Here is an 18,263-nt window from a genome sequence, read left to right as displayed (position 1 = left end):
TGGAATTTATTTGGTGTGTAGTATGAAGGGATAATCTAATTTCTTCTGTTGTCTCCTAGTTGTCCAAATATCACTTGTTGAAGATCTGTTGCTTCCATTGCTTTATTTATTCAACAAATATTTATTGTGTGTCTATCGTATGCCAGGCATTGTAGGTGCTAGGTATATAGCGAATTGAACAGACAGCCTACCTGCTTGTAGTTTGCAGTCTAGTTAAGAGGGATAGACAAGATGGATAACAAAAATATAAGTTAGGTGATAAAAGAACAGTGATAAGATTTGGTATGCTTCCTTCTTTTATTATATATTATGCCATAAAGACTTTTTTGTAAAAGTATCTATTCTATTCATTGATCTTTTGATCATAGTGTTTTCCATTTATTTTCACATCTGGTAGGCAAGAACCCCTGTATTAATTTTCACAGTTTTCTAAGGATTTTGGTGGAACTGTATTTAACCTATAAATTGTGAAGAATTGGCGATGTTGGTAAAGTTGTGTTTCTAATATTAGGTCTATTTTTCCAAATTTTCATTTAGGCCTTTGAGAAAGATTTTTTTAATATAAATCTTACAAATTGATGATATTGTTCATCTTTATTCTAGACTTTTTATTGTAACGTTATTATCCTTTTTTTTCTCTTGTATTTTCCAACTGGTTATTGCTAGCTTGTTAGAATGATGAAACCATTAAAATATTTTTCCAGTATCCTCCTTTTTTGCTTAAGAGGGGCATAATCAAACTACTGCATTCTTTAAAACTCCTAAATGGCTTCTTATTGTTTTCAAGGTTAAATTCAACCTGCCTGTCATTGCAAGGCCCTGTGGCACCTGGTTCCTTTATAATTCTCCAGTAGCTCATCTCTTGCCCCATTCTGCTTTCCACTTTACATCTCAGCCGTATTGAACTTGTTTCATTTTCTTTAGTGTGTGCCATACTCTTATGTTTCAAAGCCTCCTCAGGCTAATGCATCTCATTCCCTTCCTTCCTAACCTGGCTAACTCCTGTTCATCCTTTTGCTCTCAATTGAAACATCATTTCCTCTGAGTACCCTTAACTCCCTAAGCTAGATTACTAGTTTTGGCTGTGATCTCCTAGCATTCTTCTCTTCCCTTTATGTACTATACTGTGTTAGAGTTGTTCATCCACTTGTTTGTATCTCTCCCAGGGCACTGCCAGTATTTTGAGTGCAGTTACTGTGTCTTTCCAGCTCACCACTGATTATATAAGAAGTTTTTAGCAGAGAGCTTTGCACTCTGTAGATGCCTTATAAATATTTGTTTATTTGCTGCTGACTGAATTCTTCTATTTAATAGGTTTTCAACTGATTCTTTTCAGTATAATTAAGTTTTTGAACTTAAATTCATCTTAGTTAAATTTTATGTTGGTATTTTCATCCAGTTTTGTAGCACATTAACATCACCTTGAATCAGGATTGTGATCATTGATGTGTCTTCCAACTTTGTGTCCTCTTCCTATTTGAGGGCTAGGTCATTATGTCTTTATTTAGTGCCAAATGTATTAACATTTTGTTATCAAAGCTCAGAAAGGTATGTATATATAAACCTGGTTTGTCAAAATTCTTAAAAGCCAACTGTGTGAAATATAAGGGCTTTTAGATTCATAGGGAAAGGAATTTCTTTCCTGTAACACTTCATTTTGGGACTTTTAATAGAAAAATCTGCTGCTGGTACATTTTGGAAGTGCCATTTACTTCTAGTTGACCCTAGAGTGTAGGCAGGACAGAGCTCTGGCAGGGCCCGAGGAGGATGGAGATCCAGGAGGAATGGGTTGGTGTTTGCTCCAGGAGGCTTGAGGACTTCAAATTAGAGGGCCTGAGAGAGGTTTGTGTTTTGATTTTCTGTTGCCTGGCTATGACAAGTGGGAGCACAGCCTTCACTTATCCATAGTATTATGGTTGTTTTAATGAGCGTGACATCCTGGTGGTTTGGGTCACTTAGCTTCAGATCCTGGCTTGGCCATTCACTTAAGTTTTCTAACCTTTTAAGTTATTTTAGTTTCTTTATTTGTAAGGAATAGTAATAGCTACCTCATCTTTTTTGAGAGAAGATAATGTATAGAAAGTGCTGCCTGTGTGCTAAGTATATAGTAGGCACTTAATAGTGTTAGTTTTCTTTACCTTTCAGAATTTTGTCATTCATGAATTTTCAAATGAATCCAAGTTTCACAAAGAAAACTTGAAGCTGTTAAAAATCAACATAAAGCATATAGCTTTCCTGAGTTATATAAATACCTCTGGTAGTCTGTTGATTTTGTATAACTTCTTTGATTATTCTACTGCAGTAAACATACATAATGCCTTGAAGTGGTCAGATTCATCACATTGTATTAAGTATTTCTAGATATATAATTTTTAGGAATGAATAATGCCAAAAAATTGTTACCCTGGAGACTCTTTATATTTGTACGGTCATGTGTCATCTTGCATATCTTCGATTCTTTCTTTTAATCATAGGATATTTTTGAGCTTAGAAATCTTTATAGAAGATTTTTGAGCTGAACCCTGCTTTACTGACAAGATACATGTAAGATTTCTGGCCATTAAACCACATCTTTACTGATTTTGAGTATAAAGTTAGAGATAGATTCTCAAAAAATATTTAACTTCAAGTATTAAAAAAAACTTCAGGATGAAGCAGACTTTTAACATGACAGTTTTTAAAATTTTAAATATTTATTTATTTTTAAATTTTTACATGTTTATTTATCTCTGAGAGAGAGAGAAAGAGCACAAGTGGGGGAGGGACAGAGAAAGAGGGAGACACAGAATCCGAAGCAGGCCCCAGGCTCTGAGCTTTCGGCACAGAGCCCAACGTGAGGCTTGGACCCATGAATTATGAGATCATGACCTGAGCTGAAGTTGGATGCTTCACTGACTGAGCCACCCAGGCACCCCTTTGATTTTTATTTTTTAAGTAATCTCTCCACCCAAGTGAGACTTGAACCCATGATGCTGAGATCAAGAGTCACATGCTCCATGACTGAACCAGCCAGGTGCCCCTAAAATAACATTTCTTTTAAAAAAAAAAAAATTTTTTTTACATTTATTTATTTTTGAGAGAGATAGAGCACAAGTGGGGGAGGGGCAGAGAGAGGGAGACACAGAATCCAAAGCAGGCCCCAGGCTCTGAGCTGTCAGCACAGAGCACAGAGCCAGACGTGGGGCTTGAACCTACAAGCTGTGAGATCATGACCTGAGCCGAAGTTGGATGGTTAACTGCCTGAGCCACCCAGGTGCCCTTAAAATAACATTTCTTAAAGGAAAAGTGCTTACCTTCTGCTGAAACAGTCTAGTCCACCATTTTCTAAAGTATCTAAACAATATCTTCAAGATATTCTCAACTATCTACCTATGCGTAGAATTAGAAATCCACTCCAATTTAAGGCACCAAAGAATACAAAGGCCATGTATCCCCTATGCTATTATCACTCCAGCTCTATGGAAACAGTGTCAGTACAATTAAGGTTTATAACCTACGTATTAATCAGGGTTTTCTAGAGAAACAGAGCAAATAGAATACACACACACACACACACACACACACACACACACATTTAGAAAGAGATTGATTGGAATGAATTGGCTCATACAATTATGGAGGCTGACAAGTGCCAAGATCTATAGTCAGCACGTCGGAAACCCAGAAACCCAGGCGAGTTGGTGGTGTAATTCCAGTCCAAGTCTGAAGGAAGGCCTGTGAACCAGGAGAGCAGATAGTGTAGTTTTATTCTTTCAAGACCAGCAGGCTTAATGCCCAGGAAAAGCCCATATTTCAGTCCAAAGCTCATATTTCAGGAGTCCAAAGACAGGAGAAAACTGATATCCAGCTTAAAGGCAGGCAGGAATTCTCTCTGACTCAGGGAGGGTCAGCCTTTTTGTTTTATTTAGGCCTTCAGCTGATTGGATGAGGCCCATCCACATTAGGGAGAGCAATTTGCCTTAGTCTACTGATTCAAATGTTCATCTCATCCGGAAGTACCCTCCCAGACACATCCAGAATAATGTTTGACCAAATGTATGGGCATCTCATGGTTCAGTCAACTTGACACATAAAATTAACTATCACAACATATATCAAGACTATGGTTGTCCTCTTCCATGTGTCAACATTTTCCCTCATGTTCTTAACATGTTTGCAGCAGTCCAGGATTCCCCATTTGACAGAGAAAAGTACAAAAGGCAGGAAAGAATGAGTTCTTGTTCTGGTCTCCTTTTAAAGAGCTTTGGGGAACTTGTTGGAATGAGCACTGGGTGTTGTATGTAAGCGATGAATCATGGGTATCTACTCCCGAAACCAAGAGCACACTGTATACACTGTATGTTAGCTAACTTGACAGTAAGTTATGTTATATTAAAAAAAAAAAAAGCATTGGAGGAAACTTTGGCATAAACTGACTTCCCCTTAGGCATCAGTCCTCATTGGCTAGGATGGTGATCACATGCCCAATCTCCCCAATCCACCATCCGTGGTTGAGAGTCGATTCCAGAGCCCATCCTCCTTTCACCATAATATTCTGCCTCCCCGTTGTACCTGTGGGAACAGATGTTGGCTCTGCCACTACCTGACTATGGGAACATGGACAGGTTACTTACTTAAACCCTTTGTGCCTCAGTTTCTCTACCTTTATTTCCTTATTTAAAATTTTCTTTATTTTGAGAGAGAGAGCACGAGCACAAGTGTATGTGAGCTGGGGGAGGGGCAGAGAGAGAGGTAGAGTCAGAATCCCAAGCTGACAGCATATGAGATCATGACCTGAGCTGAGATCAAGGGTCAGACCCTTAGCCAACTGAGCCGCCCCAGCGTCCCCCTGACTCTTCACCTTTGAAGATACTGTTAGCACCTATGTCATACGGTAGTTGTGAATATTAAATTAGTTCATATATGTAAAGTACTTAGAAAAGTACCTGGCACTTAGTAAGTACTTAGTAGAGGTCAGCAGTTGTTGCTGCTACTGTTATTAGCCACCTGATCTTCATCAGTTTACTTAAGTTGCAGTGCTAACTCTGGTCCAAATTATGGGGATCTTTGAGCTAGATTATTGTTATAGTTTCCTAACTGGTCTCTGCTACTACTTAAGAAAATATAGGTAATAGCTTTTATTTTATTTTGTTTTGTTTTGTTTTATTTTATTTTATTTTATTTTATTTTATTTTATTTTATTTTATTTTATTTTATTTTATTTTATTTTATTTTATTTTATTTTATTTTTATTTTTAGAAAGTGAGAGAGAGAGGCAGGGACAGAGGAAGAGGGAGGGAGAGAATTTTAAAAAGGTTCCACACTAAGTGTGGAGCCTGAGGTGGAACCTGATCACAGGATCCTGGGATCATGACCTGAATCGAGTTGGAAGCTTAACTGACTGAGCCACCCAAGCACTCCTGTGCTTCATAAACTTTAATGTGTATATGAAACACTCAGGTGTTTTGTTATAATGCAAATTTTGATTCAGACTTTTATGTGGGGCTTGAGATTCTATATTTCTATTAAAGTCTCTGGGAATGCCTAGGCTGTTGGTCAGAGACTCTAGGATATCCCTTTTATTTTCATCACTGTACAGATCACTGTCTGCTCCTGTAATTTTTTGTCTCTTTTCCTCTTGACTGGAGTGAAGGCTCCACAAGGGAAGGAATTTTTAGTGTGTTTTTTTCACGGGTGTCAAGAATAATACCCCAGATGTAGCTGGTTTTCAGCGAACAATGAATGAATGACTGCATGAACAAATTTATCCCTGGATTTTTTAGTTATTTGTATAATAAGATTATTGTGAGGATTAATAAAAATAATTGTCATTACTCTAGTCCATGGCATACGGTGAGTGCTCAAAAAAAGTGAGCAGCTATTAATAGATTTTCCTTCTAAAACTCTTAAATTTTGTTAATTCTTTAAAACAGTGGTTCTTAACCAGTTTTCACAAACTTGTTTGACAATCCAAAGGAGGCTATAGTATGTTCAGAGATCTTGCCTCAGAAAAAATACACAATTAACACATATACATACCCATAGTTTGTTTTTAATAGGCTCCCAGACCTCCCCACCCCCACCCCGGTCATGAACCATAAATTAAGACCTTGTTTAAAAAAGAACTGTGTGTTCTATAATAGCTCTTGTCAGGGCTATTGGTGACAGTTTGTCTTTTTCCAGTTTCTTTTATAATTGTGCTATGTAGTTGTCTCTTCTTTCTGCATTATATGCTACCATGTGCCATTAAAACCAGTGTAATTGTAGCTTAGTATTTATTAATGTAGTGAGATTAGTTAAGTGGAGTGTATTAGCTTGTAGACTGCAGAACTTCAGAATTGTTTTCTTCCAAATTGCTCTCCCTGCCAATAGTGCCCCAGCAAACAAACATGGTAAATATTCCCCAAACCTGTGGCATTTCCTGTAAGAAATGGGGCATGAAGTGACATGGGACAAGAAGGGCAAGGATTTTTTTGTAAGCCCAGGGAAAGTGGTCTTATTACAGGAAGCAGAGAGGCCGTGGTGGGCAGACTAAACAGATTTTCTGAGAAAAAGCTAAAACTACAAAGGAGATTGTGATGATGCTTGAATGCATTGAACCCAACCGCAGATCTGGGGAGTGCTGGCCATTAAGACACGCAGGCATTTTGAACTGGGAGGCAATAAGAGAAAGGGCCAAGTGATCCAGTTCTACGCTTCATCTTTTGTTTAATATGAAGACCATAGAATCCTGAGGTTATGTTCACTTAAAAAAAAAAAAAAAAGGAAATCGGAATAATCACAAATTCACTCAAAGGTTGGGGAAACTATTTTTTCCTGGGGTGGAGGGTGGGTAGAAATAATTGTTAAAATACTATCTAGGAAGTCATAAGCACTCAGACAGAAGGACATCATGATATTGACTAAGTCTTGTAGCATGTGAACTATGGAGTGTAGTGAGATCTTCTTAAAACATTTAAGAGAAAATGGTAAAATCAGGTACAAATTGAGGCATTAGAACAGTGCAGGCTTTATGGGCCTCTAAAATCTTCCATTTATGTTTGTAGATCACTGTGTGGATCTTCAGAATGGCATTTTCCCACTGTCCATTTGGAGTACAATAAGACAAATTAATACAAATCAAAATAATATGGCAGCAGCATCCCATAATTTGTGTACACTGATGTAGTAACAGATTTAATTTAGTGCAGCTTTTGAGAAGTCTTTTGTGTTTCAATTTATACAGCTGCTCTCCAGGCCCAAGCTGGCCAATCTCTCAGCCTTGAGTGTCTTGTCTGATTCTCTCTCTCTTTTTTAGACGTTTTTTTTAAGATCAGTTAAAAAAAGATCAATTTTAGGTTCACAGCAAAATTGAGAAGAAGGTACAGAGATTTCCCACATTCCCCCTTGCCCCCCACATGTATTGATGCCCCTATTATCAATATCCCTCACCAGAGTGGTGCATTTATAAGAACTGATGAACCTACATTGATTCATAATAATTACCTAAAGTCCATTTGGGTTCACTCTTAAACAATGGGCATGTATGTATGTATATATAAGGACATGTATCCATCATTATAGTATTATACAGAGTGTTTTCACCACCCTGAAAATCCTCTGTGCTCTATTCCCTCCTCCCTGCCTCCCCAACCCTTTGTCTACTATGGGTCTTTTTATTGTCTCCATAGATTTGTCCTTTCCAGAATGTCATATAGTTAGAATATCTGACCTTACAATATGCAGCTGTTTCAAATTGGCTCTTTCCCTTAGTTATATGCATTTAAGTTTTGTCCATGTGTTTTCATGGCTTGATAGCTAATTTCTTTTTAGTGCTGAATACTATTCTATTGTCTAGATGTACCAATTTATTTGGCCATTTGCCTATTGAGGGACATCTTGATTGCTTCCAAGTTATGGCAGTTATGAATACAGCTCCTGTGAACATCTGTATGCAGGTTTTGTGTGTGTGTGTGTGAATTTAAGTTTTCAATTCCTTTAGTTAAAAACCAGGGAACATGATTGCTAGATCATATGGTAACAGTAGGTTTAGTTTTGCACGAAACTGCCAAACAGTCTTCCCAAGTGGTTGTACCATTTTGTATTCCCACCAAGAATGAATGGAAATACATTCTTGCTCCATATCCTGGCCAGCATTTGTTAGTGTTCTGAATTTTGTCCATTCTAATAGGCGAATAGTGGTGTCTTATTATTATTTTGCTTTGCATTTCCCTGATGACATATGATGTGTAGATTTTTTCCTATGCTTCTTTGCCATCTGTATATTTTCTTTGGTGAGATGTCTTTGGCCCATTTTTAAATTGGATTGTTTTCTTGTTATGAGTTTTAAGAGTTCTTTGTATATTTTGTAGAACAGTCCTTTATCAGATGGGTCTTCTGCAAATATTTTCTCCTGTTCTGTCTCTTGTCTTCCAGTGACACCATGGCATTGACTTTCGCAGAAGTTTTAAATTTTAATTGAAGTCCAGCATATCAATTATTTCTTTCATGGATTGTGCCTTCAGTGTTGTATCTAAGAAGTCATCACCATATCTCAAGAGTATATAGGTTTCTTCTATGTCTTTTTATAATTCTCCTATGTTACCTTCTAGGAATTTGATAGTTTTGTGTTTTACATTTAAGTCTGTGATCCATTTTGAGTTAATTTTTTGTGAAGGGTATATGGTCTTGTACATTTTTCTTGAGATTTCTTCTTTAACACATATGTTAGTTAGAAGTGTATTGTTTAATCTCCACATGTTTTAGAATTTTCCTGTTACTTTTCTGTTACTGATTTGTGGTTCAATGAGTTGTTGTCTAGAGCAGACATTATATGATTTCAGGTCTTTTAACTTTGTTAAGATGTGTCTAATGGCCTAGAAGTAGTCTGTCTTGGTGAATGTTCCATGTGAGCTTGGGAAGAATGTGTATTCCCCTGTTGGATGAAGTATTCTATAAATGTCAGTTAGGGCAAGTTGATTGTTAATGTTGAGTTCAGTATGCCCTTACTGAGTTTTTTGCCTGCTGGATCTGTCCACTTCTGCTAGGGGGATGTTAGAATATCTGGCTATGATAGTGAATTCATCTATTTCTCCTTATATTTCTGTCAATTCTAGCATCCTATAGTTTAGTTTGATATTCTGCTATTAGGTGCATATGCATTAAGGATTGATTCTTCTTGGAGAACTGACTCTTTTATCATTATGTAATATAATGCCCTTATTTATCTCTGATAACTTTTCTTGCTTTGAAATCTGCTGTGTGTAAATTAGTACAGCTACACCTGCTTTCTTTAGTGTTAGGGTATATATTTTTCGCCATTCATTTACTGTTAATCCATATGTCTATGTCTTTATATTTAAAGTGAGTTTCTTGTAGACAACATATACTTGGGCCTTGTGTGTTTTGATCCACTCTGACCATAACTGTCTTTTAATTGATGCATTTATATCATTGATCTTCAAAGTGATTATTGATATAGTTGGATTAATATCTATGTGTTTGTTATCTTCTAGCTGTTGCCATTGTTCTTTGTTCTTGTTTTTGTTGACTTCTCTTTTTCTGTGTTTTGTGGTTTTAACTGAGTGTTTTATGATTCCATTTTCTCTTTCTTAGCCCGTCAGTTATATTTCTTTTTACATTTTGTAGTATACCTTCACAGCTGATCCAAGTCCACTTTCAAATGACACTACACCACTTCAAAGGTAGTGCAAGGACCATGTTATAATAACAAAATAATCCCAACTGCTCTCTTCTGTTCCTTGTATTATTGTTGTCATTTATTTCACTTATATATAAGCATGCATAAACATATATATGACCTATGCCTAAGCATAAATGATTGAATACATTGTTGCTATTATTTTGAACAAATTGTTATGTGTTAAATCAATTAAGAATAAAGAAAGTAGGGGCGCCCAGGTGACTCAGTCGGTTGAGCGTCCTACTTTGGCTCAGGTCATGATCTCACATTTAATGGGTTCGAGCCCTGCATCAGGCTCTGTGCTGGCAGCTCAGATTTAGAAGATTTAGAAGCCTAAGGGGATTTTTTCCTGTATTGACACTAAGAACTTGGTTGAGCTCCTGGAGGTAAAATTCAGGAAAGTATGGGAGCCCCTCTATGCTGGTTACCCCTGGAGTTTTTATATCTTGAGTTGTTCACATTGAGCTTCTAGCAATTTGTCAAATAAGTTCAGGTTTTCCTACCCTGGCACTGGTTCCTGGGATGGTTTCCACTTGTGAGTCTCTGCTCCAGTAAGCGATTATTCCCTGTATTTGCCTGTGTTTCTCTTTAATCTTAGGGGCAGTGGTTTGCCCTGCATCCTCCCTTGTCCTATGGATCTGGGAAGAGATGTTGTTTTTTGAGTCTGCTTAGCTTTTTCATTGTTAGGATAGACTGGCAACTTTCAGGCTCCTTGCATGTGGAACTGGATAACTGCTATTTCTCTTTTTATGCCTGCTAACTAGCTGAAGTGATGTCTTATCTTCAGTGTGCCTTGGTTCTCTTTTTTGAAAAATGCAGGTGAAGTATATATACTACTAAATAAAGATGTTAGGCTAGTGAAAAATCAGAAGCAAAGAACTTAAGCCTGTCTATGGACCAAGAGAAACAACGTACTTTGCCCACAGTCCTGATCTTTCTAATGACTACCTTTAAAAATCAGATATTTTATGGTTGTGAAAAGGAATATGAAGACTGAAGAGTAGCTCCTGGATTTGGCAATAGTAGGCCTTGGGTGAATTTAGCAGCATCTGTCTCAGTAGAAGCTTGACCACAATGGGTTGAGAATTGAGCAAGATGTGAGGTAGTGGCCAGAAGAAGTAAAGGTAATCAAGTGGTTTGGCTTGTGAAGGAAAGGAGGAAGAACAGATGTCTTATGACTGGTTTTGTTGTTAGTATATAATTTGAAGATAAGAAAGGGTTGAATCGGTATGAAAAAGCTGGTAGAGAGGGGAAGGTTGATGATATAATACAGAGGTGGTTAGTGAAGAGAATGACATCTCTGGAAAGGTAGGAAGGGAGGGGATTCAAGAAGTATTTCATAAGCACCAGTTATGCCCCAGGCACTGTTCACTGGGGAATATACAGCATTAAACAAAACAACAAAAATTCCTGTCCTCAAAGAGCATATACTCTGGGGGGAAACAAACAAACAAACAAACAAACAAACACACACTCTGGGTGGGGAAGGCAGACAGAAAACAAAAAGGTAAATAAGTGTAATATATGGCATTTAATATAACTAAATCTAGTAGTTCTTGGCACATATTTAGGTCACATACATATAGTAAAATATTATTAAAAATACCAGAGTATGTCATGCATATTTTTCTTTTTAAACCATTTATACTCTTACTAAATGTCTTATTTCATGAAAATTGTTTTTCAGTTATTTATACATGAGAGAATATTGGATCATGATGATTAAAGAGGGTTCAAAAATTTGAAAGCCTCTGATTAGAGAACAAGGAGGCATTAATATCCTTGATGGAATGAGAAACAACTCTTAGGCTAAGGAAAGAGAAAAGGATGGGGTAAATACAGGTGAGTTTGGAGGTTTTGGTGGTAGGGAGCTGAGGGACTTTGAAGGGTGGTGAGGTTCTGTGAGGGAGAGATTAGGCTGGCAGAGGCCGGAAGAGAAGGATGTCCAGCCAGGGAATCTGTATGAACAAAGGCACTATGAAATGAAAGAATGGATTTGAGATGTGCTGAGTAATCCACTTGACTAGAAGACAACTCCCATTACTGAATCTCCCTTTGCATTTTCCATTTAACCAGCTTCCTGACATTTCTACTACTGCCCGTCCCAATTTAGGCCTTTATTATTTCCCACCCAGAATAGTTTCGTAACCAGTTTCTCTGTACCCAGACTTCTTTCACTTGCTAGTGCCAGTTGATCTGATACATTACTGCTGCATTTTTTTTGCCCCTCCACCCCCACTTAAAATTTAAAAAAAAAGCAACCTTGATATTCTCTATTACCCTGTTACCCATTACATGTGATGGATGCTCAATCGTTTCTTGTATCAGTGGATGCCTTTTGGAGAGTAGAGGGAGAGTAGTCTGGAAATGCAGACTGGGGCCCTGTTCTGGATTTCTCGAACCCCAGAATGAGGATACTGTGTTTGTGGATTCCCAAGACTACCTCCAGGTTTGGTGACTTGCTGGGAGAATTCACAAGACTCAGCATATAGTCGCGCTCACGGCTGTGATTTATTACAGTAAAAGGATACAAACACAGTACAGCAAAGGGGAAAGGCACGCAGGGCAAAATCTGGAAGAAATTAGGTGCAAGCTTCCAAGAGTCTTCTCCCAGTGGAGTCACATAAGACATACTTGGTTTCTCCAGTAATGAATTGTGACAACAGATATGAAATGTTGTCTGTTAGGGAAGCCCCATAGAGATTAAATGCCTAGGGTGGAGTGGGGACGGTCACATAGCTACTTATTGCATAGCATGTACTAACATTCTATATGCGTAGAAGGAAACTAGGTATTCAGCATAAGCCACGTTGCTTATACATGGTATAAACGGTTCAGGCACAGTGAGTCACTCTTTCCATTTCTGGGAACGGTGGGAACCCTCTTGGAATCCAAGTTCCCAGCCAAGGGCCCACCGTGTAAGCAAACTTTTCCAAGGACAGTAATCTCAGGCCTGCTGTGCTCACTCTTTTCTGTACACTGTTTGTACTTAATGTGATTCTATAAGGTGGAAAAGTGGTTTCAGGGCTGCTTTAGAAATGGTGGTACAGTTGTAGAAATAAAGGAGATGTGAAGAGGGTGGGATTTTGTGCTCTCCTCCCACTTTTCTCTTTAATAAATTTAGGATTCCATGGAATGTTTTGTATGTAAAAAAAAAACAAAACAACAAAAAAACCCCACAACGCTGCTGTTAAAATTATGTTTGAAAACCATCCTTTAAACAAGGAGATGAATTTCAAGGTAAATATTGATAAAATCACATTTGGATTTTAGCAAGATCATTTCTATAGTTGATGGAAGATAATTTAGAGATTGTGGTAAATTTGGGGGCAGTGGAGGTGATCAGAGGCAGGGAGGCCAAGCCAGAGATCATGAGAGTCCCAGCTAGGGTGGTGATATGAGGAAGAGTGGGAGGGGATGGATTAGAGTATTTGCCATATAAAAGGAGTAGTATGAACGGATGATTGGCTGAGCACCTGGTTGAAGAGCAAGATAGAAGTTTTTTATTCTTTTCCATAAAAATCCAGTAGGTGGTCCGGAGCTGATTTCGCAGCTTAACATTGTTGGAGAACTTTGCTCTGCTTTGCTCAGCATTCTGCGGGCCTCTCCTTGCCAGGTTGGCTTTTCCAGCTGCAGTCCCTATACTTACATGCCAGTTAGAAAAAGGGGAGGGGGAGCAGGAGCGGTTTGCCCTTTCTCTGTAAGGGCATGTACCAGAGCTGCTTGTTTCAGGTTACATCCCATTGGTTAGAATCGGTCCTATGGCTGTGCCTGGCTGCTTGAGAGGCCAGAAATGGGTTATTTAACTGGGCGGCCTTGTACCCAGCTAAAACTTTTATTCAGAAAGGAAGAACAGCTGTTAGAAGACAGCCCTGCCCTATCCCCAACATTCGTGATTTATTTAGAATTTTTTTTTCCTCTCTTGGGAAGAAGATGGAAATAACCTTGACTGTTCATTTTTTCCCCAAGGTAAGTAATTTTCATGTTACTGAAACAAAGGAAACATGGTATTCAATGAAATGAGAACAATACTCACAGTGTGTCTTTGCAAAAGTTTTGTCAGACTCAAAGATGGGCACAGCCCAATCTAAAAATGTGCCAGGTTGCTGCTGTTTATTGTTGCTTTTACAAAATAGGGAGAGAGATAGTCAATATTATAACTTTGTATGGTGATGGGTGGTGACCATCTATTGTGGTGAGCATTGCATGAGGTATAGAATTATTGAATCACTATGTTGTCCACTTGAAACTAACATAACATTGTATCTCAATTATACTTCAGTAAAAGAATAAATAAAAATAGAAAGGGAGTTTCTGCTCACTGAAACCTGCCCCAGATAAGAAATAGTTATGATTGATCTTGCCACGGACAGTCATTTCTCTCCCAGGAGAAGCTAAAAAAAGGATCAGAAAACCTCACTGCTTTGAAACAGACACTCTATTGTGTTTCACCTCTTTGTGTCCAACTTAAAAGTTGTGGAAAAGGGAAGGAATCTTATAAGCAGAGGGCTGAAATCAATGTGGTAATATATGAATGCTGTGTGGTTTTGGAGAATAAAGAATAAAGGGGCAGTAGAAAACACTTTGTGACTAGTCTCTGTGTCTCTACCTTGGTACTCAAGAGCCAGAATTAGGCCTAATTCAGAGGGGCCAGCCCTGCTGTGGGGAAGGATCTGATGAACCGAAGTGGCTTGTTTAATGGAGTAGAGATAAAACAGAGACTCTGTGGCAGGTTAGGTTTTTAGAAGAGGGGTTACAGTGATAGCTTTTGGGGTTTGCAGTTTATTCCTTTTTATTGTTTTAATTTTTTTTAATGTTTATTTATTTTTGAGAGAGGGAGAGACAAGAGTGTGGGCGGGGCCAGGGCAAAGAGAGAGGGAGACACAGAATTCAAAGCAGGCTCCAGGCTCTGAGCTGTCAGCACAGAGCCAGACATGGGGCTTGAGTCCACGAACCGTGAGATCACAACCCGAACCAAAGTCGGATGCTTAACCGACTGAGCCACCCAGGTGCCCCTATTTTAGTTTTTTAAATGTTTACTTATTTTGAGAGAAAGAGTGTGAGCAGGGGAGGGGCAGGGAGAGAGAGAATCCCAAGCAGGCTCTACGCTAGCAGCTCAGGGGCCCCATCTTGCAAACTGTGAGATCATGACTTGAGCCAAAATGGAGAGTTGGATGCTTAACTTACTGAGCCACCCAGGTGCCCCTACTCGTTTTTATTAAAAGGAGATGATTATATTTATTGAACAGAGTGTGTTTTAATCAAAATGGGATTTACAATAACTGCTCACATATACATACTTGTAACAGAAAGGTTTTAATGTGACCATTAAGAAACCTGTGAGTACTATGAAATACTTTCCTTTAAGAAAGTCTAAAGTTGTATATATTTTTTGTTTATAGCCTATACAGTTCAGACACCTGAGATTATGTCTCCAACTGCGACTACAGAGGTTTATTCAAAAGCTTTGGCTGTTTGCCATGGACCACTGGACCACTATGACTTTCTGATCAAAGCTCATGAGCTAAAGGATGATGAACATCAAAGAAGAGTCATACAGTGTTTGCAGAAATTACACGAGGACCTTAAAGGATATGATATAGATGCAGGAGGTCTTTTTTCAAAGGTAAGATTTGTGTGATATTAAAGATCAAACAGTTAAAAGTGTAGGCATTTTATAAAATGGATTAAGTGCAGTTAGTACAATCATTAAACCGCTTCAAGATTTCTCACCAGTTCCTTTAAACAAGCTCTGTTGGATCTCCATTCCTGATCTCTTGATGCTCCATAGCTTTCTTTTACCTTTGCCGGGGGGTGTGGGGGGGGGGATTCAGATAGCTTCATATTTAGGTAAAGACTGATGCAGTCTAGTCCAAATGACAGCTGTGCAATTCAAATACTTCCTCTGTCTCTAGCTCAGGCCTGTCCCAGGATCAGCAGTGCAGAAGGCGGAGTGATTTGTTCTTCCCCTTTCTCCCCTCCTCCTCCTTTCTCTGCTTGCCTGGCTTCTCCAGGGTCAGGATGAGAGGGAAGGAAGATTAGAGAAAAACAGTGGAGTCTTCAGTGACCAGTTAAAAACTTTTGGTGTGGTAGACACTGACATGCTAGATCTTTGTTGAGGGGCACAATGGGGGGTTCTTTTGGACCCTGGGGGACCTCCCCACTGCTCCATTTTTGGATCTCTTAGGACTCTAGTTGAATACCTTGCAACACTGCTTTCTGCTGCCTCTCCTTGCCTTTACACTTGACCTTCTTGAGTAGGCTCCTTTCAGGACAGCTCTAGCCAGGACACCTTTTATGGTGTCCACTAGGCCACAGGGAGAATAACATCTCCTTTCTCTAATCCATACTCCAGCGTCAGTAACCCTCCTGGGAACACGTGTCAAGTATTTCCATGAACACTTCAATAGCCTGCTTTGGTAACTGCCTGTGGATTTCCTCACCTAAACAAGCATCCAGCTGAGGAGGGGGATATCCTCTTGTTACATGCTCAATCCTGGTCTTTTTGGATGCTTCTCTTGGGACTACCTGCTCTTAGCATGAGGTTTATCTGGGGGAAATAGATGCCACAGCATTCCTTACTTAGCTAACAGCTTTCTACCTTGATTACTTCAGTTACACTTTGTTTTTAGGAATATTTTTGCCTTTTGTTTTTCTTTTTGAAGTAATTCCTGCATGGGTATGACTAATACTCTCTTTAGAATGTAGGGAAACTTGTTTCTCCTTGTCCTTAGCTTTGAGCTTTTGCTTAAATTCTGAACCAACAGGAAAACTCCCATTCCTTATTCCATTACAATGTTTATTTATTTTTGAGAGAGAGACAGAGACAAAGCATGAGCAGGGGAGGGGCAGAGAGAGAGGGAGACACAGAATCCAAAGCAGGCTCCAGGCTCTGAGCTGTCAGTGCAGAGCCTGACACGGGCCCAAACCCACAAACTGTGAGATCATGACCTGAGTCAAAGTTGGATGCTTAACCAACTGAGCCACCCAGGCACCCTTTTTTTTTTTTTTCTTTAAGTGTTTATTTATTTATTTTGAGAGAGACCGAGAGAGTGGAGGAGGGGCAGAGAAAGAGAAGGAGAGAGAGAATCCCAAGCAGTCTCCGAGCAATCAGTCTGGAGCCTGATGCAGGGATACATCTCACAAACTGAGAGATCATGACCTGAGCTGAAGTGGGACGCTTAAACAACTGAGCCACCCAGGCGCCCCTCCTTATCCCATTATAGAAGCCATTGTCATCAGCAGTGCCATCTTCAAATTATGAGAGATACTAATAGTAATAAGAATTAGAGTATGGCTCAACCAGAGAAACTAGTTTTCTTTTAACTGACTGGCCAAACCATCTTCCCCTGACCAACACAAATATTCTATTATCATGAGGCCTTTAGAGAAAGGTTCAGTATAACATATGTTAGTAGTACTTTATTTAAAAACTCTAGGGGTGTCTGGGTGGTGTAGTTGGTTAAGCATCTGACTCTTGATCTTGACTCAGGTCATGATCTCATGGTTCGTGAATTTGAACCCCACATCGGGCTCTGTGCTGATGGTGGAGAGCCTGCTTTGGATTCTGTCTCTCCTTCTCTCTGCCCCTCCCCTGCTTGTGCGCGCGCACACACGCGCACACACACACACACACACACACACACACACACACACTCTTTCTCTCTCTCAAATAAATTTAATAAAACCTGTAATCAAAGTAATTTTACTTAAAAAAGTCTTTAGAGTATACTTAGTTTTATTTTTATGGAAAGAAAAAGGCTGTCATCGTGTAAATGTCTTTTGGTTAAATGCAGCAGGGATTCATTTAGGTTACAGAAAGAAATGGAGATTTAGAGCAAGACTACATATGCAAATAACAATGAAGGGCATCTCCCTCATACAGCCAGGCCTCAGCCGGCTTTACATCAGTGGCTCTGAAAGCGGCCAGTGACTTGATTGGCGGTAGTAACACGTTCTTGCCGATTCTTCCTCTGGTCCTCTGCTGTTCATGTCATTGACTTACTTTGTTGTTCCTTTCCCCCGTGTCCATTTCCATTTCTGTTTGTTCTACCAGCTTATTAACTCTCTTCCTGTATCAGTGGTTTAAATTCCTGGGTAAGAACCTGATAGGACATCCAACCACTTTATTCCTGTTTAGGCAGAGCTTTCATACCGGGTTTTTCAGAGGCCACCAGCCAGTGTACAGATCATATCTCTGCCTAAGGTACCATCCAGGGCTCCCATAAGTGTGGTGATTTCCCCCTAGAAGTAGACTGTGAGTGTGGTGGCCACTATGATTGGCCAGTCCAGCACAGTGGTTATAGGAAGTAATAATGAGTTATCCCTTTAGATGGCCACCCCTTCTTTTTCCAATATTTCCAAAAGTCTATAGGTGAGTAAAGAACTAAAAAGTCTGGAAAATGTAGACTGCTTATGTACTGTGCACCTAATTATAGTTTGTAATACAGATGGTCTTCCAAATAAAATATTGGCGTAGTTACGTGTCATAGCCAGGAAACAGGATGTTTTACTTAACTGGGTTTTTGGCTATCTGAGAGTTAAATTGCTTTCATGAATGTTCTATTTTGTTCTGTTTCTAGTCCTTTCTCTCCCTTTTAGA

The 18,263-nt window shown here is 39.1% G+C and overlaps 1 protein-coding gene across 2 annotated transcripts in view; it reads left to right on the top strand.

Moving 5' to 3' along the window:
* AFG1L (AFG1 like ATPase) overlaps positions 1 to 18,263 on the top strand; it is a 198,730-nt gene that overhangs the window by 19,763 nt on the left and 160,704 nt on the right. For both annotated transcript variants that reach the window (XR_008298422.1, XM_015084822.3), the window contains exon 3: positions 15,064 to 15,287. Coding sequence is in view for 1 of the 2 variants with exons in the window: in XM_015084822.3 (XP_014940308.3) it covers positions 15,064 to 15,287 (224 nt within the window). In the remaining variant the exon portion in view is untranslated. The remainder of the gene's footprint in view (positions 1 to 15,063; positions 15,288 to 18,263) is intronic.

This window comes from Acinonyx jubatus, chromosome B2 (assembly GCF_027475565.1).
Source record: "Acinonyx jubatus isolate Ajub_Pintada_27869175 chromosome B2, VMU_Ajub_asm_v1.0, whole genome shotgun sequence".
Classification (NCBI taxonomy): domain Eukaryota; kingdom Metazoa; phylum Chordata; class Mammalia; order Carnivora; family Felidae; genus Acinonyx; species Acinonyx jubatus.
Note: the sequence above shows the minus strand (reverse complement) of the source record. Positions and strands in the feature narration are given on the sequence as shown.